The sequence below is a fragment of the Chiloscyllium plagiosum genome, unplaced genomic scaffold, assembly GCF_037043375.1.
Source record: "Chiloscyllium plagiosum isolate Xiang-an unplaced genomic scaffold, Cpla_swu_hap1 HiC_scaffold_32, whole genome shotgun sequence".
Lineage (NCBI taxonomy): Eukaryota > Metazoa > Chordata > Chondrichthyes > Orectolobiformes > Hemiscylliidae > Chiloscyllium > Chiloscyllium plagiosum.
Window position 1 is genome coordinate 36,482,858 of NW_028270170.1, and position 27,629 is coordinate 36,510,486.

At 39.5% G+C, this 27,629-nt stretch overlaps 1 protein-coding gene across 2 annotated transcripts in view; it reads left to right on the forward strand.

Annotated features, from left to right (window-relative positions):
• Positions 1–27,629, forward strand: part of plekhm1 (pleckstrin homology and RUN domain containing M1) — a 56,568-nt gene that overhangs the window by 17,063 nt on the left and 11,876 nt on the right. Inside the window, exons 2-10 of one of the 2 annotated variants that reach the window (XM_043675264.2) lie at positions 38–111; positions 1,819–2,057; positions 8,581–9,228; positions 13,540–14,056; positions 15,528–15,753; positions 17,154–18,074; positions 20,796–20,941; positions 21,673–21,866; positions 23,654–23,717. In XM_043675264.2, the coding sequence (XP_043531199.1) occupies positions 58–111; positions 1,819–2,057; positions 8,581–9,228; positions 13,540–14,056; positions 15,528–15,753; positions 17,154–18,074; positions 20,796–20,941; positions 21,673–21,866; positions 23,654–23,717 (3,009 nt within the window). In that variant the 5' untranslated portion in view covers positions 38–57. Of the gene's footprint in view, positions 1–37; positions 112–1,818; positions 2,058–8,580; positions 9,229–13,539; positions 14,057–15,527; positions 15,754–17,153; positions 18,075–20,795; positions 20,942–21,672; positions 21,872–23,653; positions 23,718–27,629 lie in introns of those variants that run through there. The other variant, XM_043675266.2, reaches the window with a different exon arrangement.

A 27,629-nucleotide genomic window follows, 5' to 3' on the forward strand; every position in this document is an offset into this window, starting at 1 on the left:
TTTTTCTTTAACTGTTTCTTCATTCTTCCATCTAAAGGTGTCATGTGAGTGTACACAATGATTTCTACGCACACGTCAGAAAACCTATTTGCGGACAGAGAAGTTAAACAGGTGAGTGGAAGCATAACAGTAATATAACTGACAACTCAAAAATAGAGGTTTTGCTTCTGCTTTTGCATTGTCTTTGGTAAAGTTCAGTTTTGTGAAGTAAAAATGTCTCATTCAGTAAAAAATCGCACAGTTGTCATTCATAGAATATTTATTGAAGTCAAAACTTACCTGAATGACACAAGTCAAACCTACTTTCTACATAAATGAAATATATTTGGAGTGATATTTTGTTGGAGTTAAGGACTCCTCAGATTGATCACTAGTTTTGGAGTGTACAACATCAGTTTGCATTTATTTAAGGTAGACGTATACTTTGAGATGAAAAGGTTGAGGTGTATAAAGTCTTGAGGGGCCTAGACAAGGGTTCATTCCATAGGGTGGGAGTTCAAAATTAGGGGCATATTTTTAAGATGGCAGGAGAAATGTTTAAAATGACATGAGGTGCAACTGTTTTGCCCAGAGAGTTGTTTGTGTGTGGAATGAAGTGAAGAGAAAGTAGTGCAGGTATGGTGTCTAAAAGACATTTGGATAAGTTCATCTATAGACAAGATTTGGAGGGATATGGGCCCAGTAGAGGCAGGTGGGACTAGTTTAGTTTGGGAGCATGGTTAGTGTGGACTGAAGGGTCTCTTTCCATGTTAAATGAGTCTATGACTGTAAGGTGGTTCACAGAGGTTTAATCAGACAAAAATGTTATTGACCCTAAAAATGAGCTATTAGGAGACATGGCTATAAGTATGATTTAAATATGTAGGTTTTAGTAGGGATTTAAAGATTAGCAAGCAAAAAGGTTTAGAGAGATAGTTGTAGAGTTTGTTGTCTAAAATTCTGAAGGCATGGTAAGCAGTGATTAGGCAAAGGGGGAGGGAAATATATAAATTGCCGGAGTACAAGGAACTGAATTTTGTATAGATTGTAAGACAGAGATTTTAGAGTTGGAGAGAATTGTGACACCATCATTAGATATAAACATGAAAATAAGTCTTTAAATTGATTATCAACCTCTGAATTCCTCCAGTGTAGGTCAGCAAGCCTAGTAATGTTAGGCACATGACTAGTTATGATATTGAATATAAGCAAGAGAAGTTTGGGTGAGTTAATTTTTGTAGATCTGGAAAATGAGAGTCCAGCTGGATGAGTGTTGGACTGTTGAAGTGTGGACAAGGAGTTGTCAGCTGATTCGCGCAGGTGGATGATAATTCAGAGGTAGAGGTAGGTGCTCATTATGCTGAAGTTTGATGCAATATTGAAAGCTCAGTTCAAGGTAAACCAGGATGCCAAATTTGCAAAACATTCCAGATCAGTAGTCCAGGAGGCAGATGGGGGAGGGAAAAACAAATTGTGTTCAGCGTCATTACAGGTGGGCATGATGGTAATTAAGCTGATTGACTGGTGAAATATTGTGGAGAATGAGGTTCTGAAGGATAAGGAAGTTCTCAGGAGTATGTACGTTTTCTAGGTCTGAATCTCACGTTCATATGTAGATTGCTTTTTGACGCAGGTTTGATTTTGTGGAAATTATTGTACAGTGTCATTTCAGGCCACTTTTGTAGTACCAGGTCAGTGGATAAGCTATGTGAATCAGTAATGTCAGTTCCTAAACTCAGGAGTCATTGGCCTTTTTCTTTTCTGTTTGTCTATGATTTTGTGAAGTCGGGATTTATTTAATATAAATGTGGACACTTAAATATCTACTTTTCCTCACAGCGGATAAAGAAAAAACTGGCAAGTTCTCTGAAGTGCTTACAGAAACGTTACGTAAACTCGGATGATGTGGTTACCAGTGATGACAGTGATGCAAATGTTCTGTGCTCTGTCTTGGAGTCGGTGTTTGTGCACGGCTTAAAATCAAAGTATGTCAAAACAGATGGAGGAAAACGAGGACGAAATAGAGTACCTCTTCCAGAGCCAGTCTTTTGGACTCTGCTTAAAACAGTCACTCACCGGTATGTTTGTGTAATTTTGGAGAATTGATTGATTTCCTACCATATCACCGCATTTCCTAAACTTGGAAGTTAATTTTACGTGATGAATTTTTGCATTTGTACTTTTTATTTTGATCGAAGAACACTGATCAATTCTGTAGAATTACTCTGATAACAAGCTATGTAATGTTACTTCTATAGTTTGTATTGCCAGATACACAAATGGAAAAGTCATAAAATATTGTGGTAAAATCAACTGAGAATATTTGGCCCTAATAACTTGTAAAATAAAGTTTCACCCTAGCTTTTTGGGGATCAAAATTTAAACAATTCAGAATAGAAGTATAATCTCTCCAGTTGCAACACCAGCCCAAAACACACAAATTACAGTTACTGTATTGTCTTCAGTTCCTCCCTATCAATTAAGACATGAAGAATGTAGATCAGTTTTGATTTTTGGGGGGCTGAGAGGATGGTGAGAAACTGACAGTTCAGAGGAAAAAGAAGATAAGCAGTGGTCCTGAAGACAGGTTTCAGAGGCTGACTTCCAGACCAAATATGAAGTAAAATGAACGTCTGATCTTTAAGTCCTTCATCATCGTCTTGGCTTTCCTGAGAAAGTGAGAAGACGTTCAGGCAAACAAGCCCATATAAATGCTGACTGAGTACCATCTCGCTGCACCAAGACCTCGATAAAGATTTCGGGAGTATCAGCATGACATAGAGTCATAGAGATGTACAGCATGGGAACAGACCCTTCGGTCCAACCCGTCCATGCCGACCAGATATCCCAATCCAATCTAGTTCCACCTGCTAGCACCTGGCCCATATCACTCCAAAACTTTCCTATTCGTATACCCATCCAAATGCCTCTTAAATGATGCAATTGTACCAGCCTTCACCACTTCCTTCCTCTGTGTGAAAACGTTGCCCCTTCGGTCTCTTTTATATCTTTCCCCTCTCACCCTAAACCTATGCCCTCTAGTTCTGGACTCCCCCACCCCAGGGAAAAGGCTTTGTCTATTTGCCCTATCCATGCTCCTCATAATTTTGTAAACCTCTGTAAGGTCACCCCTCAGCCTCCGACGCTCCAGGGAAAACAGCCCTTATAGCTCAAATCCTCCAACCCTGGCAGCATCCTTGTAAATCTTTTCTGAGCCCTTTCAAGTTTCACAACATCTTTCCAATAGGAAGGAGACCAGAATTGCACGCAGTATTCCAACAGTGGCCTAACCAATGTCCTGTACAGTGGCAACATGACCTCCCAACTCCTGTACTCAATACTCTGACCGATAAAAGAAAGCATACCAAACGTGCTCTAACAGCATATCATTTCCTTCCTTGGGTGTGTTGGGGAGGTGGGACATCTTCCTTAATAAAAATAGAGAAACCACCAATGATTATTCAGGTGGCATCGCTTCTCTCCATTAGTTTTTGGATTCTGTTGAGAGTCTCATTTGATGTGCCGAGCAGGATGCGTGGTTTGGAAGTAAACTCCTCAGAAATATTAGCCATGTAGAAGTTGACTCTTTAACGTTTTGTTTATTAAAAATTGTTCACGTACTTAGTGATTTGATTTTTGCACTGTTAGAAAAATTATGTATTTACCAATCAGTGCTTTCAACCCAATTATTTTCCAAGGTATTTGATGCCAGTTTGTGGGGATTTCTCACTGCAAATTGCCATCAGTAAGCGAAACAAACTGCCTTCTAATAATTTTTGTTCATCTGCTTAAACATATGCCTTGTAAGAACTGCATATGTATTAATGCTCCTTTTATTAGCTATTTTTGAATTCTTGTTTGCACTTGCCAAATCTTATCCCCACTTACTTCCATCACAAACACATGTGTTTAAGCCCATTCATGCACTTTGTGTAGTGACAGATTCACTAGCGGGAGAGTCAGATTATTATGACTGGAATTCCATTTGAAATCCATAGACTCTTCATTCTGACATGAATGTGGCAGTTAGATATATAGTACTTGGGAATTGTTATAAACACCCTTCCATAAATTCTTGATGTCACAAGGAATAAAGGAGGAGAAAGTGAGGTCTGCAGACGCTGGAGATCAAAGCTGAAACTTTATTGCTGGAACAGCACAGCAGGTCAGGCAGCATCTAGGGAACAGAAGATTCGACGTTTCGGGCACATGCCCTTCTTCAGGAATGGAGGGATTCGGCTGAGACAAGGTGGGGGGAGGGGGGATGAAGAAACTGGTGAAGTCCAAGTTCATCCCCTGTGGTTGGAGGGTTCCCAGTCGGAAGATAAGACGCTCCTCCTCCGACCGTCGCGTTGTTGTGGTTTGGCGGTGGATGAGTCCAATGACCTGCATATCCTCGGTGGAGTGGGAGGGGGAGTTGAAATGCTGTGCTACAGGGTGATTGGGTTGGTTCCTGAAGAAGGGCATGTGCCCGAAACGTCGAATCTTCTGTTCCCTAGATGCTGCCTGACCTGTGCTGTTCCAGCAATAAAGTTTCAGCACAAGGAATAAAGGACTACGGGGAGAATGCGGGTAAGTGGAGTTGAAATGCCCATCAGCCATGATTGAATGGCGGAGTGGACTCGATGGGCCGAATGGCCTTACTTCCGCTCCTATGTCTTGTGGTCTTATAATTTACATGCCCTTTCATCTCTCTTCCGCATCCAACTTATGCCATTTGTTTGCTGATAACAAATATTTGTAACATAAAACCTGCGCATCTATTTGCTGAATAAAGTTTATAAACTTCTATGTTCTAGTCACAAGTCTTCAGAATCCTAGCAAATATTTAGTTCTTTGAAGCTTAGTGGCTAAAATTATCATTCGCTTGTCCTAAAGCCTGTCACCACCAGTAAATTATGCAGACTAGTACACCCCAGAGTCATTTCCTGGTTTGAGCTGAGTTTGGTGAACTCATATTTGACTGGGATACTATGGTTATCCTGGTCTAGTAGGCTAACCAAGTTTGTAGTTACAGATTATTAGCCAGTGGCTCCTGCTGATAGACAATAGATAGAATAGGTGCGGAAGTAGGCCATTCTGCCCTTCGAGCCTGCACCACCATTCATTATGATCATGGCTGATCATCCTCAATCAGTATCCTGTTCGTGCCTTATCTCCATAACCCTTGATTCCACTATCCTTGAGAGCTCTATCCAACTCTTTCTTAAACAAATCCAGAGACTGGGCCTCCACTGCCTACTGGGGCACACAGCCACCATTCTCTGGGTGAAGAAGTTTCTCCTCATCTCTGTCCTAAGTGGTTTATCCCTTATTTTTAAGCTGTGTCCTCTGGTTCGGGACTCACCCATCAGCAGAAACATGTTTTATGCCTCCAGAGTGTCCAATCCTTTTAATAATCTTATACGTCTCAATCAGATTCCCTCTCAGTCTTCTAAACCCAAGGCTATACAAGCCCAGTCGCTCCAATCTTTCAACATAAGATAGTCCCGCCATTCCAGGAATTGACATCGTGAACCTACGCTGCACTTCCTCAATAGCCAGAATGTCTTTCCTCAAATTTGGAGACCAGAACTGCACACACTATTCCAGGTGCGGTCTCACCAGGGCCCTGTACAGCTGCAGAAGAATCTCTTTGCTTCTCTACTCAATCCCTCTTGTTATAAAGGCCAGCATGCTATTAGCTTTCTTCACTACCTGCTGTACCTGCATGCTTGCCTTCATTGAGTAGTGTACAAGAGCACCCAGATCTCTCTGTACTACCCCTTTACCTAACTTGACTCCATTTAGGTAGTAATCTGCCTTCCTGTTCTTGCCACCAAAGTGGATAACTATACATTTATCCACATTAAACAGCATCTGCCATGCATCTGTCCACTCACCTAACCTGTCCAGGTTACGCTGTAATCTCCTAACATCCTCCTCACATTTCACTCTGCCAAAACCCAGCTTTGTATCATCAGCAAATTTGCTAATGTTACTATTAATACCATCTTATATATCATTAATATATATATTGTAAAAAGCTGCAGTACCAGCACTGATCCCTGTGGTACCCCACTGGTCACCGCCTGCCATTCCAAAAGGGAGCCGTTTATCACTACTCTTTGTTTCCTGTCAGGCAACCAATTTTCAATCCAGGTCAGTACTTTGCCCCTAATTTTGCTCACTAACCTCCTATCTGGGACTTTATCAAAGGCTTTCTGAAAGTTCAGGTACACTACATCCACTGGATCTCCCATGTTCATCTTCAGAGTTACATCCTCAAAAAATTCCAGAAGACTAGTTAAGCATGATTTCCCCTTCATAAATCCATGCTGACTCTGACCTATCCTGTTACTGCTATCCAGATGTGTCGTAATGATGAAATGCCCATGTGTGAAATAGAGTGAGGAGAGGATCAGGCTTGGCTGAAATGTCCAATGCAGTTACCATATTGACGTACCCATCAAATACCGTTTTGCACTGGTGTGAATAATGGTTAGGGTGAGAAATATTGTTCAGAAGTACTGTTCACTGAGTGCAATATTGCTTCACTGACAGCTATAAAGCTTTCTCTCCTATCTTGTTTAGTGTTAAAAAATTAAGTTGTAAAAGGGACATAAAGAAGCTACAAGTGGATATGGATAGGTTAGGTGAATTGGAAAAAGTCTGACAAATGAAAGGTAATGTAAGAAAATGTGAATTTGCATATTTTTGGCAAGAAGAACAAAAAACGTGATCTAATTGGTGAGGTATTGAAGAACTGAGATAGAGGGATCTGGGTCTCATGCATGAATTGCAGAAAATTAGTATGCAAGTAAAGCAAGTAATTGGGAAAACTAAAAAAATGTTATTGTTTCTTATGAAGTCAGTTCAATGCAAAAATAAGTTAGTTATGCTTTAGTCATAAAGAACTCTGGAATATTGTTTACGGCATTGGACTTGTTCAATGAAGGATGTAACTGCATTGGAAGTAGTTTAGAGAAGATCTACTAGGCTAATACCTAAAAGTGGCAGGTAATGATAAGAAGAATACAGGCTTGTAACTGTTGGAGTTTGGCAGATTACAAGATTACTTGGTTGAAACACAATCTTGAGAGGGCTTGACAGGATGGATTTAGAAGGAATTTGGAGCTAGCTTGAGATCCAAATGGCTTGCTCCTAATCTTAATTCATATGTTTGTGTGTTACTGTGCTGTATATTTGATTTTGTTTTTCCTCTATTATTTTAGTTTGAGCACTGGATAATTTAACCTAATTTATATGCTTTAGAGTTGAGGCAGTTCAGGATGCTGTATCTACACATTAAACCTCAATACCAAAAGAAGTAGTAATTTGCTATTCTCAATCTTTGCACACGATTGCTGTGTGTAAACATTTGGCATGAGAAACAATTTTAAGATAGTCCACAAGTTGTTCAATAAGGAATACAAAAGACATTTCTTCCCCCACAGACTAGAAAGAATGTGCAACCCGCTACCACAGAGAGTAGTTGAAGTGAATGGATGCATTGAAGAGGAAGGAGGGCAGGCATTGAGCAAGGAGGGAATCGATGATTACGATAGTAGATTTGATGAGGAAAGATGAAAGAAAGCTTGAGTCAAGCATAAATAGATTGTTTAATCTGAATGGCCTGTTTCTGTGCTGTATATTTTATGAAGTCCTATTACATTGTAATTACAATGAGAATTAGGAGCAGGAGTAGGCAGTTCAGCCCCTCGAGCCAACTCTGTTCTTCAATATGATCACAGCTGATCTCTTCCTAGCTTCAACGCTGCTTTGCCACGTGCTTTCCAGAATTGTTCAACCCATTATTAATAAAAAAAATCTGACTATCTTCACCTTAAATTTACTTATTGTCCGATCAACCACTCCAGAGGAGTGAATTCCACAGGTTCACAACCCTTTGAGAGAAGAAAATTCGTCTCATCTCTATTTTAAATCTGAAACTCCTTATTCTAACATTATGATCTCTCATTGACAAGAGGAAACCTCTTCTCTACGCCTACTTAATCAAACTCCTTTAGTATCTTGTATATCTCAATTAGATCTCCTCTTATTCTTCTAAACTCTACAGAGTATAAGCCTGAGCTGCTGAATATCAACTCAAAAGACAAACCTCTCTTCAGCAGAGTCGAGCCCCTCATTCTGACCTGAAAGTCGAAATTGGCAAAAATGCTTAAGATACACGTGGCTTGGTTCTATGGTTATCGTTAGTTCTGAGAGCATTATTATTGAATGCAAGATGGTGCACATTTGGTTTTACTATTCATGTTCTGCACATGTACTGTCAATAAGCTGAAAAGGTGTTTTCAGTTTGAAACTAGAGGAGTGAGTATTGGGTTCACTTGTGACATTGCCTATGGTGGATCAGGGTGCTTTATTGCCTGTGGCTAATTGCAATTCGTGGCTCATTGATTGGAATGCAAAGAGGTGTTGCTATCAATGAAACCAGATTAAAGCATACAGTGGAACAGTTGGGTTTTAAAGGTAGTTTTTATGAACTATCTGAGTATTGCACTTATTCATGTTGGAATACATTTCAAATTGCTTGATTCTACACAATTGTCTAAAAAATATATTGAGTACTGATTCTCGATTTGTTTAAAAATCTTTCAGAAATGTTGTGACCGAACTGGAGCATTTGAACTTTATTAACACTGACATTGGACGATGCCGAGCATGGGTCAGGCTTGCACTGAATGATGGCCTGATGGAATGTTATCTAGTATCTCTATTCCGTGAAAAGGACAACTTGTGTGACTTCTATCACCCTGTGGCCTTACTGCTTGATTCAGAGGACAGCGAAGTTTTATTGAGCTATCTGCAAGGTCTATCATCTCTTTCATTTGCACTGTCTTATAAATCAGCTGTGCTAAATGAATGGACTACGACTCCCCTGGCACTGGCAGGTTTATGTCCGGCATCAGAGTTACTGGAACACTCATTGCCTGACTTTTCTGAAGGCAGAAGGAGAGGATCTTGGGATTCAGTTTCTCAGTCCTCTGGTTCTGATATCGTTGATGTAATTCATTCTGGTTCCACGACTGCACACAGCAGTCACATCTCAGGAAAACTAAAACTTACATCGTCTAATCTAAGTTTGGAAACAACAGGATCATCCCAACTATCATCCAGCCTGAGCTCTGATAGTCTCCTTCAGTCAAATGGAATGAAGAGCCCTGATCAAGCCACAGAAGAGTTGTGGTCATGTGATACAGACAAGGGTATTGCAAGTGCAGAAAGCTCCAACAAATCTCTACAAGAGTGAGTGTTAATTTTACTTGTTTCCCTCTGTGCTTTAATGTATGCCATTGAATTTCATTTATGAAACAAAGAACATTAACATATTTGTCTTTCAGGACTCCTTGCATTTTAAGAAATTGTTTTTGACTGTGATCTGTAATTTTCACATTTTGTTTTGATAGATTCTCCCACAATCTTTGAAACAATTTTATGAAGTCAATATGGGTTTCTGTTAAAGAACTATAATTCTGAGATGAGGTTGATGTTATAAGATTGTGCTGGTAACATTAGTTTGCAGATTTCATCAGACAGCTGGACATCAGATTTCCAGCGATGGCGCTTAAAATATATCATGTGACTGCCTCTTTCTGTAACTGTTTCCTATCTAATGCTGTCAGTTTGAGCACTATGCCTTTTAAACTTAAAGAAAACATTCTGTATAACTTTGCAAAATAATGAATGGGGGCATAAACACGACCATTACGTAGCATATTCTCTGAGAAATCTGATATTCCGAACATATAACATCTCATCCTTGAAGTTATAATTTTATTTTCTGAAGAAGAATACTTTTTTTTTAAACTTTAATTTTAGATTTGTTCTGTGAGAAGTGACAGGGCGTCTGGAGATTTGTTTGTATGCAAATAAATGAGGATTTATGCAAAAGAAGTGTAGGTGAGAGGAAATAAAACTGCTATTGTATATGACAGGAGTGATGTTGGACATTGTGGAGATTCATTCAGACAGAAGAGTTCTCTCACATGAGAGAAGCAGTTATTTGTGTTCAGTAAGTAGTCTGAGCTGAAAAGAAGTTCTGAGTAGCTTAGAAATGAGAACCAGATGGATATAAAAATTTGAGAGGAAGCAAGTGGGGAGGTCTTGGTATAATGGTAACGTCTTTGAATGAGTAATCCAGAACCCCAGTTAATGTTCTGAGGATATGGGTTTGAATACCATGTAGGAGATGGGGAAATTTGAATTATAGTCCCTACCTCTGGGCCAAAAGTTTCGCATCCCACCTGTTCCAGAGCTGTGTCATAACATGTCTGAACAGGTTGATCAAAAATACCTATAAAAGGTAACAGAATGCCTTGATTTTCTTTAAATGAATAGATGGGAAGTAAGGAAAGAAATATGCAGCAAAGAGAATTTGTGAAGAGACTGACAGCTAATTAAAAGGGAATCCAAAAGTCATCCATAGATATATAAATAGTTAAACAAAAATAAAAAGAGTGGAACAGATTAAATACCAAAAGGGGGATTTATACATCAAAGAAAGTGGTGTGATGGACATATGAAATGTACATTTTGTGTCTGTCTTTGCTAAAGAAGAAAATGCTACCAAAGTCTTGTGAAAGATGAGCTTGTTGAGACGCTGGATTGAAATTGACAAAGGGGTATTAGAAAAGTTGCCAGTACTTAAATTGAGTAGTTACTAGGATAGATGAGAATATTGAGGGAAGTAAGAGTGGAACTAATGGAGTTGTGGCCAAAATCTTCCATTCTCCTCAAATAGAGATGATCCCTGAGGATTAAAGACTTGTAAATGTTACACATTTCTTTTTAAAAAAAGGAGTGCAAGGATAATCCATACCCCGGCTACTGTCCGGTTTGGATATAAGGGACAAATAATGTTCAGGCCACAGAAACGGTGACAACACTAAGGGTGTACCTGCACCACATTGACTGCAGCAGTTCAAGAAGGAAGCTGCGCATCATCTTCTCAAGGGCCATTAGGGATCAACAAGAAATCCTTGCCCAGACAGCAATAATCACATCCTATGAATGATCAATTTTAAAAAAAGGCCATGCAATGATCAACTGTAAAAATAAGTGATCTAATTACCATTGCATATTAACATAGTGGCATCTTACAAATGCAATATCTTACATATATTGTGTTTTTCATCACCATAGGACACCCCAGAGGTCTTCTGCACCAACGAAAAGTATTTTGGAGTGTAGTGACTATCATCATAATTTAAGAATTTCGGTTGCCAGTTTGTACATAGCAAGGCCCCACAAGCAGAAGTGTGATGCTGACCAGATCATTGTTTATGCATGTATTAATTTTAGGGATTGCTTTTCAAAAGAACCGAAGGGAGAACCAAAAGACAAGTATCTTCAGTAGTGCCTCAATTGGTCAAGACTATACTAGATATTACGCCTAGATTAGGAGCTTGAAGTGTAATATGGAGCTCAAACCCATTACTTTCCAATACAGAGGTGAGAAGCTGCAAACAAGCTACTAGCCAAGATGCCAGAATGCTATTGAAATCTAGTAAAACAGTCGAAATGGAGATAGTGCCTTCAGGGGAGAAAATTGTTTTAAAAATATTGTAACCAAGGCAAAATGCCACATCTTAAATGGGAATTTGTTTCTTTACGACAGCTGTTTGCAATTTAGAAATTATTGCAACTAAAATCTGTTTGCTGCAAAGAGCATCAGAAATGAAGATGGTGGGTGAGCTATGGGCAAAAGCTAGAAAACTTGTAACACTAGTTCCTGACGAGACATGTTATACATTACAAAAGTACCAGATTGGTGAAGACTAGCTGAATATGTTCCTCTTTGACCTGTTTGAATCCTGTGGGTGATTGAGTAAATTCTGGATAATGACTGCCAGGAAACACACCACATTACGATATGTACTCCATCTATGTTTTGTTGTGATGTCAGATACAGTTAGGAATCTGTCCAGCTCTTTTATGAAATATGCACCCAAATAGAACTCACTTTCATGGCAGCTTGTTGTAAAAGTCAATGAATCTTTGAAATTATGCCCTTTCACACCCCTTGAACTAACATTTGTTTTAATTTCAGACTTGGGTAATGGGTATACAGGTTTTCTAGTCCTTTCTGATTTATTTAACTTGTAACCAATCCATATGGACCTATTTTTAATAACTTCAGTATTTTGAAGCTAGTTTGCAAAATACCAGTAAAGCCATCCAGTTGACAAAGGTGCTTTAAATTCAACTAAATCGGTCTACAGGCTACAGTTTAAGGCTTTGTTTGATCTGCGACCTCCCATTATAAGAGGTCCATCATTATTCCAGATGAGACCTACCACGGTACAAGGACAGTGGGTTTTGTTTTATATCTGTTTGTCTTTTGTATATTTTATATCCTTGTGCATTTTTTTTTGTGTGAATCGCACTCTATTCTACTGATTTAACAAGCTTAAATTCACAATCCTACATGGTTTGCACATAGTTGGCCAGAGTTCTACTCTGGTATGTAATATTAAGTTAGGATCATTTGACCATCATGAATCCATTTCCTCATCAGATGCAGAGCTATTTTTAATCTATATTTTTTTTTGTGTAAGGTCCAAATGTCAAGAGATCTCCCTCATCTGTAAATCTGTGGTCAGTTAGTCAAATGCATTCTTTGAAATCATTCACAAAAAATGCAAAGAGCAAAATTGTGACACTGGTAATAAAACTGTAATACTGCAAATGGTGAATTGGAAACAGAAAATCCCAAGTCTGGCAGCATGTATGGAAAAAGATTTGTGATTGTCCTAATACTAGGGATGTAAACTAGAAAACAATTGAATGGTTGATTTTAAGTGTAGGCCTGTTTTTAATATATTGCCATCAATGCTAAAACATCAGAGAAATGCTGCACAAAAATGACACTTCCTTTGAAAATGTGTTAGTAACGTTTGAGGATGTTGTGTGAGACTTTGCTACCCATTGCTCTTTGTGACCTTTTAGTGAATAGAATTTAAACTACAGAGCTGAAAGAAATTTCAGTGTTTTAGTTTAGTAAATGCCTGTTAATTTCTAAATGGTCAATTGATATAATTCAAATAATTTAAGCATGTACTTTCAAAAAGTATGTTTGCATCCTTACCTAATACTGTTGTGTTTACACTCCATAGTAACCCAGACTGAACCACTTTGAAATTAATAACAAAGTTCGGCCTCTCTACATTTTAAATCCCTACTGAAGTTTGCTTGCCAGTCCCTCTCAGTAACTTGCTCAAAAACATTCCAATAGGTTGATAAAATATAACGTTTTCTGGAAGACTTTTTAGAAGTCTCTAATCTCCTCACTATCCAAGTGCTATTATATGTTACGGTACCTGAAATAATTTTAGGAGCTATTGTCCTTTTGAGTTCTTTCATTCTGTTCTCTCCTTTTGTTTATTTTTCTTAATTTTGCTTTGTACTCAGTAAAAGCATTAATTACTGACGAACATTCAGCATTTCATGTCTTTAGCTGATAACCAGAGATTTCTCAGGTTTGCTTTGATCTGTTTGTATGCGTCTTTTTGGTTTCTTGCTAACTAGCTTGCTGATAATTATTATGTTTATTTAAAGGGTGCCAGATGAACTCAGAGGAGACCAAACACCAGTTTCCTTAGAGCACAATTTTGATATTTCTGTGCCACAGTTGGAGTTGCCTTCAAAGCCTTCAGAAGAGATTATTTTAACTAATGCTCTGTCAGATGAACAAGTGGTAAACTTGCATTCATGCAATGGGGAGACTAACCCAAAGGCAACAGCAAGCCATTCACAAGTTGAATCCTCACCACCACGCTGTATTCACGTTTCAACTTTGCAGTGTCCAGTATCTGTGAATGAAAGTGATACCAAGATCACCGCTCCACTTGCTGATGAGGTGCTAAACACTGGTCATGCTAAAGAATTGTCCCATGTGAACTTTACAAGACATTCACAATCTGTAGCATGTCAAGAACAGGAAGTAAAAAGCAACCAAAATAACACAGAAGTGGCAGAGCAGGTTTCTGTTGTGGGAGAAATAACTTGTGGCACGGATAAAGTGAAAATATTGAGCACACTCAGCAGTCAGTTGACTGAACCAGGAGACAATCATGTGAGTTTTTTGTTGTTGAATGCTTCAATTTGGCCTGTGCCAAATTTCGCAACAAATACATCCTGCTTTGAGAGAAAATAATTTTACTAACTCCTTCACTAACGTCTCTTATTGATTGCTTTGCAGTATTCCAGTTATGCAGTTCGACTAATGGTGTTGCTGTACTACTGATGTGTGTTACAACAGATGTATTTATCCCTTTTGGAAAATCAAAGCCCCATATAGAGACTGTGGGTATTAGGAATTGGTTGGGAGCAATTCTCATTTGGAGCAGAGAGCGTGAAATGACAGCAATACAAATAAAATTGGGAGAGGGTCTTTCATCTCTTCCCTGTGCTTATACTGCACCAGAGGAGGCATTAATTGAGCAGGCTCCTACAACAACTTGAGATACATCAGCTTTTTTCTGATAACAGTGGATGTGTACATGGGAATGAAGAGGTGCAGAAATTGTCATCAAATTAATCTGCTCTGTACTTAAAATACTAAAGATTTTTTTCCTGTTAATTTCTGTTTAAATCTTGTAACTTTCTCTATTCCCTGTCTTAAAACAGTGTTTAGTTAGCATTATGCCACACTTGAAATGGGTCTAGATCACATTGATTTTTTAAAATTAATTCTTCAATCCAAATTGTCAGTCTCCTTTTGAATGAATTCTGGGGCATTACGTTGCTCCATTTGAACCAGTAGCCAGAGAATCCTTCATGTCATTGATATTTTCACCAAATTTAGCAAATCTCCTCTTCTGATATTTTTTCTTTAAGAGTTTCCTAAAAACGTTCGGCTGCGGGACTGTAAATGTAAAGAACCAAACTGTTTATAAGCACTTTCTTGCATCAAATACATTGGTCCTTGAATGAGATATTGAATGAACATAAATTGTAATTTATGTTTGTATTTCTTCACAATTCTCTTTTTTTCTGGCTTCTATGAATCAGAAATTTACAAGTAAATTCTTATCAAATACTTCTATTGGATTCGAGGTGGTGAGGGCAGATCTTTATACTTGGATAAGATTCAATGTTGAAGATGCTCAAGTACTTAACAACTAAGTGTTGGCAGATAGGACTTGATCAGGTTAGGATATCTAGTCTGCATGGACAAGTTGGACCGTAGAGTCTGTTTCCATGTTGTACATCTCAATGACTGTATGCTCAAGTTTGTACTTAGAGTCATATTTAAGCTTGATGAAGCTGCACAAATAGGGAAGCTTATTTATTTCTTTGAAAACATCTTTGTTTCTCAAATTTGCAACATTGTTTTTGTTAACTTTGTTTCAATGCTTTTTTTAAATGTATTTTTTAATCAACTGCATCAATGGGTTTGTGATTGGAACTTTGCACTTAATTTTAATACATTTTAAAACTTTCAATATGGTGCCATTTCCAGTATCTAATGTTGAAATAACTGCTGGACTTGTGCTACATACGTGTCACTTGATTCATTGTAAACATGAACCTTCTGGTTTCAGAAACAAAATAGCTGGATATCAGACGATGACATTTGCAAACCATCTCCGAGAGAAGTGCTTTCAAAAAGCACAAGGGGAAGTTCATCTGAATGTTCAGTAAGCTCAAGACCTATGAATGAAAGTAGCTTCCAGCTGAACACACACGGACACTCAGCATCCAATTTCTCTCAGCGTAAACACGGTCAGGGGGATTCATCTTTTAAAGTGACTCATCGCCGAAAGGCAGGTAAGCTGGTTTGCTGCTAGATATTGCAGGATATGACACTTTTATAATCACTTCCTAATCCAATCACTACTTTTTTTTTGCATATATAGCTACTGGTTACCATTTTGCATATGTTATGATTTGAAATTCTACTAAATGGTAGAGGTTTTGTTATGAAAGCAGGGAGCTCCAAAAGAGATACAACATAAATTTCTCTTGGTATTAGCCAGCAGATATTAGATTATGGTTAGAGACCATGGTGACTTGAACTGTTAAATAAACATAATATCTGATCAAATAATCATGGAACATTTTTCTGCATGTCTCCTAGTTTCCAGTTGTGCCATTGTGATGGTGTTTAGCAAGGCAGTCAAATAGGAAAATTCTTGTATCAATGATAAGCATTTTAGTCAGCACGATAATTTTTGATTGGAAGTTCAGAAGGTTGGTTACGCTACATCCAAACATAAGGGCAAAGCCCATTGATGCTTGTTCGCTGATGTACTCATACTTGTGCAAGAGCAATTAGGAGAGATATGCTGGACAGAACAAGAAAACAAGCTTGTAACCTGAAGTACCAGCTATCCTGACAGTGAAATCTGACCCCATAATAACTTGAAAGTGTACATGCTTGTTTCATAAAATAGTGAGCAATAGAAATATTGTTAAAACTGTTCTTTGATGTATTTAACATAAACAGTTGGCTGGCTGAATTGCTTTGTTTTAAGGGTTTTCCATTTCAGTCAGAAAGGTAAGAGAAGGTGCTTGGTGACCAGTCTGACAAATGTTTTGTGCACTAGCCAGGTAATTTCAATTCTTTGTTGTGAAAGTCCACTGCCGATTGCAGGAACACAACTTTTGTTTACAAGACTGTCTAAACAATTGAATCCAGCACATAATCTGAAAAGTTGTAAGTAAACTGCTGTGGTTGAAACATGGGGTATCTGGGAAAGTTGCCCTGCTGCTTCTTGAATAGTGATGTGAAGTCTTTCAGGTGGATAAGGGCTTGATTTTACAACTCATCTAGTAGGCAGTCTGACAGGGCAGCTGTCCATAAATACTACACTGATGTGTCAGCCTAAGTTATGCACTTGAGACTCTGGAATGGGACTTGAACCTATAGCTTCCTGATTCAGACAAGAACGCCATCACAGATCTAGAACTAATTCATGCTGTCTTAAAGCTGATTCTTTAAGTGTCAGCAGCTCTATAACACCTCAGCTGTGTGCCTCCATTTGAATGTGAATCATGTTATCTCATCATGTAATAAATTTATCCAAAAGGCCATGAGAGAATTTGAAATCTATTATTCTGATGCCAAATGTAGTCCCATAATGCTGCAGGATGTTTATTAATAGATTTGGCAACATGGCAGTATTTGGCTTTACTCTTGATTATGTGGAATTATTGTCTTCAAACAGGCATTTCAAATCCATTTCGAGGACTTCTGAAACTGGGTAACCTAGAGAGGCGAGGCCATGTTGGCATTTGGAAGGAGTATTATTGTGAGTTGTCACCATTTGAGTTCCGACTGTACCAAAATGATGATGACCGCAATTGCTATGACAACTGCTCTTTATTAAGATGTGAATCAGTTGGACCTGCCCACACAGATGGGAGGTTTGAGTTGGTTTTTGCTGGCAAAAGATTGTATCTGCGCGCACCGTCCCAAGATGAAGCTGATGACTGGATTGACCGGATTCGGGAAGCTTTAGTAAAGTGCCGGCCTCATCAAACTCCAAAACAAGAAGCAATGTATACAGAGAATTCAGTGAGTGAGAAATCACATGTGTCTAGCCCATGTATTCAATCTGCTGAACAGTCAAACAATGAGAAAGAAAATGGCTTCCAGCAAGTGTTTAACTGGAGTTCTCAGGCTGAGCCTCAATTGGATGCAATTAAGGAATCTGTACTTTATCAATTAACAGAAAAATCGTGGACACCATATATTTTTTCTTTGTCATTGGAAACACTGAAATGTTTTCAGTTTCAGGGCCAACAGAAAATTCTATGCAACAGCTACAGAATTGAGACCTTTAGAGACATTATACCTGATACTGCACTTGGTAGCCCGGCTTACTTTAAATTAATCACATCAAAAATCACTTTGAGGCTTCGAGCAGAAAGTGCAGCTGAGGCAAAATCATGGCGGGAACTAATTCGTGCAGTTCTTTCATCTTTTTTGGAAGCGGAAGAAGATGCCTTGGCAGCAAATGTGACCGTTGAGAAGAATGAGCGAAGACTTAGGGAGCTTGGCTTGGATGAGCACATCAATCTGCTGCAGTGTTTAACTGTTGTTCCTGTGGAGAAAGGGTTGGACGCACAAGAGTTTCAATGTGCAGGTATGATATTGTTGACCTCTTGAGAATTTAGATTTAGACCAAAAAGGGTCTGGGTGGCTGACAAGGTTTAGACACTCCTTTTACCTCCAGGGCCCAGGTTTCAATCAAAGCAATCTGACTGAATATAAAATCTCTTCTGTTCACTAATTTAAAGGGTCTCACAGAAACTGATTTGGTCTGTTTCCATCCAGTTCTCCACAGCATTGGTAATCAGGGGCAATTGTATTCAATCTCACTTATTCTTGCTGTGAAATTACCGCTACTCTGCAGAAGAATGAGATTATTTAAACTCATTTTGTGGTGAGTCCTGTCAGTATGAACAGATGCTCATGCTATTAAATGAAACTGGATTAGAAAACTGTGAAACAACAGTGTAGTTACTCATTTCATTAATGCAGTCCATGTAGTATTGAGTCATTTAGTAATCTATAGTCTGTGCGTTGGAAAGCACAGACTATAGATATTTTCTCAAAATTTTCAATTTTCAGAAAATTCGAGGTTATCTGTGAACGAGTCTGCAATTACGAATCTGACACACGTTTTGTAACTCCACCTGGTTTAATCATTGTTTATGACCTATTTTAGCTGATATTGGGAAGGAAAGTTAAAAATCTCACAACACCAGGTTATAGTCCAACAGGTTTAATTGGAAGCACACGAGCTTTCGGAGCGATGCTCCATCAGGTGATTGTGATGAAGGAGCGTCGGTCCGAAAGCTAGTGTGCTTCCAATTAAACCTGTTGGACTATAACCTGGTGTTGTGTGATTTTTAACTTTGTACACTCCAGTCCAACACCGGCATCTCCGAATTGGGAAGGAAGTAATTGTACCTGAACAAAGACAGATCGTAAAAAGTAGATCAAAAAGTTCTATCTTCCCGCATTGATTATAATGTCATAGATGCTTTAATGATTTTTAACTTTTAAAATTCACGACTTAGAATGGAAATTTTATCAAACGAATGATCAGATACTATTTTAAGTAGGAGATAAACAGGCATAGTAGCCCCACAAATGTACCCATCCTTGATGGTCGGGATGCTAAGCTAATCAATATACAAGACAAGACTGAAACATTTGCAACAGTTCTCAGCCAGCAGCACTGAGTGGATGATCCATCTCAGCCGCCTCCACGTACCCTTAGCGTCACAGATACCAGTCTTCAGCCGTCTTCAGTCAAAGTAATATGAAGAAATGGTTAGAGGCTGACAACATTTTGGCAACAGTACTGAAGTCTTGTGTTTCAGAACTTACCATTCACATGGCCAAGTTATTCCATTAGAGCTACAGCACTGGCATCTACCCCACGATGTGGAAAATTGCCCAGTTATGTCCTCCACACACACAGCAGGATAAATCCAATCTGGCAAATTAGCACCCCATCAGTCTACTTTTGTTTATCGGTAGTGATAGAAAGTGTCAAAAACAGTGCAATCAAGTAGTACCTGTTTACTGACGCCCAGTTTGGGTTCCAGTAGGGCCACTTGGCTCCTGACCTCTTTACTCCTTGGTTCAAGCAGGAGAAAAAAGAACTGATTTCCAGAAGTGAGAGTCATTGCCCTTAATATCAAGGCCGCATTTATTTTCTGCAAAAACTTTAATCTGACATTTTATCAATTGTCATCTTGAAATCCAAATATAATACATTTACAGCCTCCCCTTTATCTACAACATATGTTATTCCTTCAAAGAGCTCCAATAAATTGTTAAACATGATCTCCTTTTCACAAAACCAAACCGACTTGGGTTTTCCTAAGTGCATAGCTATAGTCTTAATGATTTGTGACAGGATACCAAGCTAACTGCCAATAATTTCTTGTTTTCCACTTGCCTGAATAGAGGTGTTATATTCGGTACCTTCTGGTCTGATGAAACTGTTCTCAAATTGACAGCAGTTTGGAAAATTAACAGCATCCCATTAGCCATCTCTTTGGTGTCTCCTCCAGTACCTCAGAATAACCTGATTTGAAATAATATTGCTACCAAAAGTGCATATGACCATTTCCCAGCTATATTAATGTACAGTAGTCAGTTTTCTGTACATTTTAAATGTTTGAAATCTATTAAAACATGGGTATTAGTGTCTTTGCACTCAGGAAAGCAATTTTTTTTTAACAGCCTTCTTAAAGATCTGAAGTTAATAGAGCAGTTAATTTGATGTTGGTACTGATTCCAGGGCAATATTTTTAAACTTGTGCAACATACTGGAGTTGTGTGGATTGGATTTTGTGCTTAAAACTGTTTGATCTTTTATGCTAGTTTTAAGAAAATCACAGCAAAGAAACAAGCACAGCACACCATATTTAAACATCTTTGAAAATGAATGTGAAAGCTCTTTTCTTCTTGCTGTTCTTCATTACTTTGCACAAATGGTCATAAATTGATTATAGAATAAAAAAAAACACAAAACACATACGAGAATGTCAGAAATCAAATTGGAAGGAGATGATTGATTCTAAGGGAATCACCAAAATGCCATCTAATTAAGTTAATGTGTGTCAAATTGGGCAGTCTCTGTTAAGAACACATAGGCCTCTTCATTTGATTTCCTTGAATTCCCTGCGGTCAGGTCATCAAACGTCCTTCAGACATGGCAAAAGGAGAATTTGTTCTTGTGTTTTTGTTGGAATACAGAATCATAGAGAATCATGTCCTGTCATGACAGGAAATTATTTTTACTGGGCAAAATAATTTTTTTTTTAACTTTTTTTTTATTTTGAAGGATGTAATCAGCAAATTGGGTTTTCTTTTGGGAAACCCAAGCTTTGTGCTTATTCCAGCCTTTACTACTGTGAGATGTGTCATCAGGATACACTAATAATTATCCCTTCCAGAATGATCCATAACTGGGACCTGGTGAAAAAGGGGGTGAGTAAGCTGTGTTTGATGTTGCTTATCTTTAATTAATGCTACAATGCACCTTTTCCATCCCCAAATTCAGGAGGGGGTCTTTCTTTGTATGCAATGGAGGGTGAAATGGGATATGTATGGTGCCAACATCAACCTCCCCCCTACCTTCCCCCACCCCCCTAGCCCCATTTGTATTGTGGGGTGGAGGTGCACTGAGGTGTTGATCGGCCATTGTAAAATGTGCTTTAAGTTGTGATCCCACAAGTATGGTATTTGGAAAATCTGTTGGTAAGTGTCGGGTGCTTTCAATGTCTTAAAGGAGAAGGGTTTTTTTGTGAGCTGATAAAACAAAAATTGGGGCTGCCAAGATGGCATTTGTTTTTTATCTGTGGTTGCCCTGATAATGAAGTGGTGAGCTGTGTAATGCAAGATATTTTAAAAGTATGGTGAATTAGAACTGTATCGATCTGTTGAACACTTCTAATCCTTGGAAATTGTTTTTTTTTAATTTCCTCACTCATCTTTGGAAAACTTCAAAACTTCTATGATGGATAGTCATGTCATCCCATATGATAAATAAGAAATCACAGTAACATTATTAAAATTACTTGGAATTTTATTATAACAATGGAGTAGCACAAAATCTGTAAAAGCCATAAACTTCATTAAAGAAAATGCTGTTTTTGAATACAGAGCAATAAGTTGTCTATCACTACTCAAGTTAAAATTTTCTCTTTTTTCTAACAAAGGTTTCCAATGCAGCTGCAAAATTCCTGCAGCAGATTCAAAATGAACCATTCATTGATATTAATCTGATAAATGCAAGTCTGTACCAGTATATTGAGCAGATGGCCCAGGCCCGCAAGAGTAGAAAGCGTTTGAAGCTGTTGGAAGACTATCTCCTTACATGTCGGAGTGGTGCAGTCCAGGAATTCTACAGAAAGTAAGGATCGCTGCTTTTAGTTTCATTCACTAGTTGCAAAGTGTTATGTTAAATAAAGTCCAATTTTTGCCCAGTAGTGCATTTTGAAATATTTACAATCAAAGGCAATGTGTTTAATAGTTATTTATGTTTAAGCATGAAATAGCTTGAACTTTACAGATTTGATATGTTTGGTCAGTTTGTTATAATGTTACCCTGAATAGATTCTGATATTGAAACAATGTTTGCAGTTGATCACATGTGGATGTAATAGATACTATTTGCCTAAAGTTGAATGTGTTTCTATAAGTTGAACTCTGTTCAAGTAACTTACATTTATGTTAATTTGCAATAAACATTGTTTTGGGTCACACTGAAGAATAAGAGATGCCATCTTCGAAATGAAATGTTAGGTCTGCGTGATCTAATTGATGCAAAGTTGCCCTTTGCACAGTTTGAAAAATAATAAATCTAATGAGCTGTCAAATTGTCTATCCCTCAATCAAAATTTTCAATACATGACCCTCTGGTCATTAGTACACTGAAGTTTGTGTGAACCTGGGGCATTCGCATTAGTTCAAGTTATTTTTACTGTTTTGCTCCATGGACCTTGTACGTCTCTTACAGAGGTACAAGAAATCACTGACACCAACCTCTATATATCTGTATTAAGTACATATGCAGAAATACCAGAAATTGTTCTCAGTTGCTCAGTTATAACAACTGAGCACTGACAGTTTCACAATCATTTATAAAGGCATTACAAGCTCAACTCATTATAATAAATCAGTTGTTAAATTAACTCAGGATTTCAAAGTTTGTGAGAAGATTTGTAGCTCGGATGCTCATTGTTGTGGTTCTGTTTTTCCGAGCTGGGAATTTGTGTTGCAGACGTTTCGTCCCCTGTCTAGGTGACATCCTCAGTGGTTGGGAGCCTCCTGTGAAGCGCTTGTGTGATCTTTCCTCCGGCATTTATAGTGGTTTGAATCTGCTGCTTCCGGTTGTCAGTTCCAGCTGTCAGTTGCAGTGGTTGGTATATTGGGTCCAGGTCAAGAGCATTTCCGAACTGACAGCCAGACTACTGAGACCACTAGGACTCATGATAGCACACAAACCAACAGCCACTCTCAGACAACAACTCACCAGAACGAAGGACCCGATACCCAGCATGAGCAAAACCAAAGTAGTGTACAAAATCCCATGCAAGGACTGTACAAAACACTACATAGGACAAACAGGAAAACAGCTAATGATCCGCATCCATGAACACCAACAAGCCATGAAACGACACGACCAGCTATCCTTAGTAGCCACACACACAGATGACAAGCAATATGAATTCGACTGGGACAACACTACTATTATAGGACAAGCCAAACAGAGAACAGCCAGGAAATTCCTAGAGGCATGGTACTCATCCACAGATTCAATCAATAAGCACATCGATCTGGACCCAATATACCGACCACTGCAACTGACAGCTGGAACTGACAACCGGAAGCGGCAGTTTCAAACCACTACAAATGCCGGAGGAAACATCACACAAGCGCTTCACAGGAGGCTCCCAACCACTGAGGATGTCATCTAGACAGGGGACGAAACGTCTGCAACACAAATTCCCAGCTCGGCGAACAGAACCACATTAACTCAGGATTGTTCTGCAAATGCTACTGAATCATAAAATCTAATGGCCACATTAAATTTGACAGCTTAAGCAATCTGTCTTTCTTTTCAGATACTTTTTTCTTCTCCATAGCAGAGTCTGATGTTACTTGTATGAAACAACCAACACTTATTATCTCTTTCAGGTTAGAGCAAAAGAAGTATCTCCTGGAGTCACCTGATTTGTACAGCGTTTCTGATCTTCAACAGGTGAGAGAGTCTGGCATCCTATTCTTTGTTTATCTTGTGCGGTGTGAGATGTGTAACTTTTTGTTTAGTATGATATTCAATCAGTATGAATAGATAAAGCATAGATCAAATCATAGAACCATAGAATCCCTATAGTGTAGAAAGAGACCATTCAGCCCATCGAGAACACTTATAAATGCAATCCTATCTCAGTAACCCTATTTTTACAATGGCTAACCCACCTAACCTGCACACCCTGAGACACTACAGAGCAGTTTACAATGGCCAATCCATCTAACCTGCACATCTTTTGACTGTGGAACAGAACCAGATCATCTCTCAGAAACCCACACCGAAAACACGCACACTCCACCCAAGGGTGGAATCGAACCCAGGACCCTGGTGTTCTGAGGCAGCATAGCTTATGACTGAGCCACCAAACTGCCCAAATTAGGTTTCACAACAGTACTCTGACCTTGTGCTTCATATGCAGTCGATAGATAATGAGGGCAAAGTAGATATTATTTCAATATTCCTTCATTACTGCCTCATATATGGGACAGATCATTTAATATATTCTCCTTCTATTCTTCTGTCTAAAATGGCAAGTTATTTTTTAATGTCTTGCTGAATAGAAATAAGCATTTAGATCTCTCATTTTTAGACATTCTGTTTTACATTGCAGAAGGAGAGTTGCATTTTTTATTCCAACAGTGAAAGTTATGATTTCACATGATCATTCATTTGAAAGTTGAATAGAAATGTGAATTACAATGGCAATGCAATTGCCAACTCTTGTACTTAATGTCCCATTAATAAAATACAGCTGAAGCCTGCATGTTTATTATTTTATTCGCAGTCAAGAATTTAGTACCAAGTATCATGCTGATCTTGATGAAGTAGAGGTCAGATTTATTGTCATATACAGGGGAACCTCGATTATCCGAACGAGATGGGCTGGCACTGTTTCATTCGGATAATCAATTATTTGGTTAATCGATTTAAATGCCTTTCCTCTGGGGCTCGGAGTTTTTAAAGTCTGCTCCCCCGTTCAGGAGACTGCAGCAGCACAGTGCGTAAGACCCTGCCCCCAACATTGCCCTTCCAACAGTGCCCGCCCCCTAACCCAGTCCAATGCCACCCCCGCCCCCAGCACAAAGCATGCAAGCCCCCACTCCCCAATACCACCCCCGCCCGCCCTGAACACCGCCCCCCCCGCCAACCCTGTCCAACACCTCCCCGCCCTCAACCCCACCAACTCCATCCCCTGCCTCCCCAAACTCCATCCAACCCTGCGCCCGGCCCACCCCCCCCCCCCCCCGCCAAACCCTGTTCAACTCCGCCCCCCCCAAACCTCGTCCAAAACTGTCCTCCCCACTCCCCACCCCCGTCCAACACTGCACCTCTCCTGGGCCAGCCGGCCTGGACACCAACAAGACTGCTGCTGCCTTTGTGGGGTGAGTCTCCAAATAGCACGCACGCACAGTTTTTTACTGCAATGTTTTGACAGATTCCACATTTGCCCTGTACAGGACAATGTTGGAGAGATTATCTGGGGGAGGGGGGGTTTAGGGTACAACCCTGTGAAGAACTCCAGGAAAAGTGTGGGGACAGAGAGAGAGGACGGGAGGTCCGTGATTTGGAGACGGTGCCTGCTTAATCACTGTAAACAAAAGACGCGATCACTGTTGGAAACACTTCTTTGATGTAATGTTTCTGTCAGGATCTGGAGATCATTTTTGGATAATTGGTATTCGGATAATCGAGGTTCCTCTGTGTAAGAAATTTGTGTGTGGAGTTCTGTCAAAGATTATGATCAACTTTCCAAATGATTGCAAGTTAATGCAGATATTGATTTGACTCAAAGATAACACTTTCACACCTGAGTCAAATTTGAGGGTGCACATCCCATTTGTAAACTTAAGCATACAATTTAATTCAAAGCTTCCCTCATTTCTGGAGAAAATAGAGGTACTCTCTCCAGAAGAGACTTGACAATTGGCATGGCTGAACCTTTATTCATTTTGCTATTCATGAGCGAGGCAGGTAGGAATGTGAGGGCAGCAGGTAGGAATGTAATATGCAGACAGTATTGTTTCTTGCAGGCACAGTCATTCACCTGGAACTGATCATGAGGGGGATCAGCTGACATTTAGCCAATAGTGGGATACTTTGGATGCACTCGGCTCTAATTCATTGATTTTTTTTGCCATCATTAACTTCTCATTCCTTTCTTAATTGATTAATGAGGGCCTTCAATTTGAACAGACTTTCTCGAGGGCTGTGGGTGTATATGTGTACAAGTCAATGAAGGAGCAAAGAATAAAACATACGACGACTTGGCTTAAAATAAAACAAACAAGTCTGGATTCTCAAAGTCTGAAACAAAATCAGTAATTGCTGGAGAAACTCAGCAAGTCTGCTAGTATCTGTGAAGAGAAAGCAGAGTCAATGTTTCTGGTCCACTGACCCTTCATCTGAATAGTAATAGCTAGGAGAAAGTGCAGAAAATGGGGTGGGGAGGTAGTAGAAAAGTGAGAAAATGGGGAGGGCACAGAACCCAGATGGAGAGAAAAACATTTAGGCCAACAAAGGATTGCATGTTAGTATTCCAGAAAAGGAGTAAAGGCCTGGGTGTGGGGATGGGTAAAGGATGTGGAAAATGTGGTTCAGGCCCTGAAATTGTTGAACTTGCTGTTCAGTTCTGAAGGCTGCAGGTTCCCCAAGCAGAAAATGCGATGCTGTGCTTCCAGCCTGCAATGGGCCTCACTGGGGCACTGCAGCAGGCCCAAGACAGAAATGTTGATCAGATAGCATGGTGCTGTAGAACATAGAACATAGAACAATACAGCACAGAACAGGCCCTTCGGCCCACGATGTTGTGCCGAACATTTGTCCTAGCTTAAGCACCCATCCATATACCTATCCAATTGCCGCTTAAAGGTCACCAAAGATTCTGACTCTACCACTCCCACAGGCAGCGCATTCCATGCCACCACCACTCTCTGGGTAAAGAACCCACCCCTGACATCTCCCTTATACCTTCCACCCTTCAACTTAAATTTATGTCCCCTTGTAACACTCTGTTGCACCCGGGGAAAAAGTTTCTGACTGTCTACTCTATCTATTCCTCTGATCATCTTATAAACCTCTTATCAAGTCACCCCTCATCCTTTGCCGTTCCAACGAGAAAAGGCCTAGCACTCTCAACCTATCCTCGTACGACCTATTCTCCATTCCAGGCAACATCCTGGTAAATCTTCTCTGCACCTCTCCAAAGCTTCCACATCTTTCCTAAAGTGAGGCGACCAGAACTGCACACAGTACTCCAAATGTGGCCTAACCAAAGGCCTGTACAGTTGCAACATCACTTCACGACTCTTGAATTCAATCCCTCTGCCAATGAACACTAATACACCATAGGCCTTCTTACAAGCTCTATCCACCTGAGTGGCAACTTTCAAAGATCTATGAACATAGACCCCAAGATCCCTCTGTTCCTCCACCTCACTAAGAACCCTACCGTTAACCCTGTATTCCACATTCTTATTTGTCTTTCCAAAATGGACAACCTCACACTTGACAGGGTTGAACTCCATCTGCCACTTCTCAGCCCAGCTCTGCATCATATATAAGTCTCTTTGCAGCCGACAACAGCCCTCCTCACTATCCACAACTCCACCAATCTTCGTATCATCTGCAAATTTACTGACCCACCCTTCGACTCCCTCATCCAAGTCATTAATAAAAATTACAAACAGCAGAGGACCCAGAACTGATCCCTGCAGAACTCCACTTGTAACTGGGCTCCAGGATGAATATTTGCCATCTACTACACTCTCTGACTTCGACCGGTTAGCCAGTTTTCTATCCAATTGGCCAAATTTCCCTCTATCCCATGCCTCCTGACTTTCCGCATAAGCCTACCATGGG